At 37.7% G+C, this 735-nt stretch overlaps 1 protein-coding gene across 1 annotated transcript; it reads right to left on the bottom strand.

The window, feature by feature from the left end:
* Window positions 1-86: 86 nt before the first annotated feature.
* LOC117173907 (tigger transposable element-derived protein 4-like) lies at window positions 87-479 on the bottom strand. The gene has a single exon (XM_033362553.1). The coding sequence runs from the start codon at window positions 477-479 to the stop codon at window positions 87-89; it is 393 nt and encodes a 130-aa protein (XP_033218444.1).
* Between the last annotated feature and the right edge of the window lie 256 nt (window positions 480-735).

Genomic DNA, 735 nt, shown 5'->3' with positions numbered 1-735 from the left:
TGTATCAGCCTTGGAGGAGATTATGTTGAGAAATAAAAAAAAAAATTCTTAAAAACGTTGTTTTTCTTGGCCAGGCCGGAAACTTATCAATCCACCCTCGTATTAGCGCAGGCCATGACAGTAACACGATCTTTGCTTTTTTCACCACCATGACAAGTGTCGCCCTTAAATGTCAGTTTTATCTGGTAAACATTTGAAAAAAGACCTGTTTCATCTGCATTGAATATATCTTCTATTGCATAAACTTCTAACAAGCTGGGCAAAATGTCGGTGAGAAACTTTTTGCAGTCTTCTTCGGAAATAGAAGCACTTTCGCCATTTAATGTCCTATAGATTATTCCATTCCTATTCTTAAACTTTTCTAACCACCAAGAGCTAGCTTTGAAGTCTTTGTATCCTGAGTGAGCTGCAAAGAATTCAGCTTTTTCTAGTACTATAGGACCAGCTAAGGGAATATTCGGGTTCCGAGCAGATTTCATTCATTCCACCATCGATATTTCCAACAATGGAAAATGAGATGTCTTCATGGGTTTCCGATTCGGTTGGAAATAAGAATTTTCACCAGCAGCCAAAATCTTCTCCTTGTTCTTAATGATGGAAGTCAGAGAGTTGGCTGGAATCTTGAAATCTGCAGCAATGTCCTTCTTCCTTTTAAATCCTTTCTCGACACATCGAATGAGTTTTCCTTTCTCACTTCGAATTTCGAGTTTTACTTTCTGTACTTCAAATTATAGA

This window comes from Belonocnema kinseyi, chromosome 5 (genome assembly GCF_010883055.1).
Source record: "Belonocnema kinseyi isolate 2016_QV_RU_SX_M_011 chromosome 5, B_treatae_v1, whole genome shotgun sequence".
Taxonomy (NCBI): domain Eukaryota; kingdom Metazoa; phylum Arthropoda; class Insecta; order Hymenoptera; family Cynipidae; genus Belonocnema; species Belonocnema kinseyi.
Note: the sequence above shows the minus strand (reverse complement) of the source record. Positions and strands in the feature narration are given on the sequence as shown.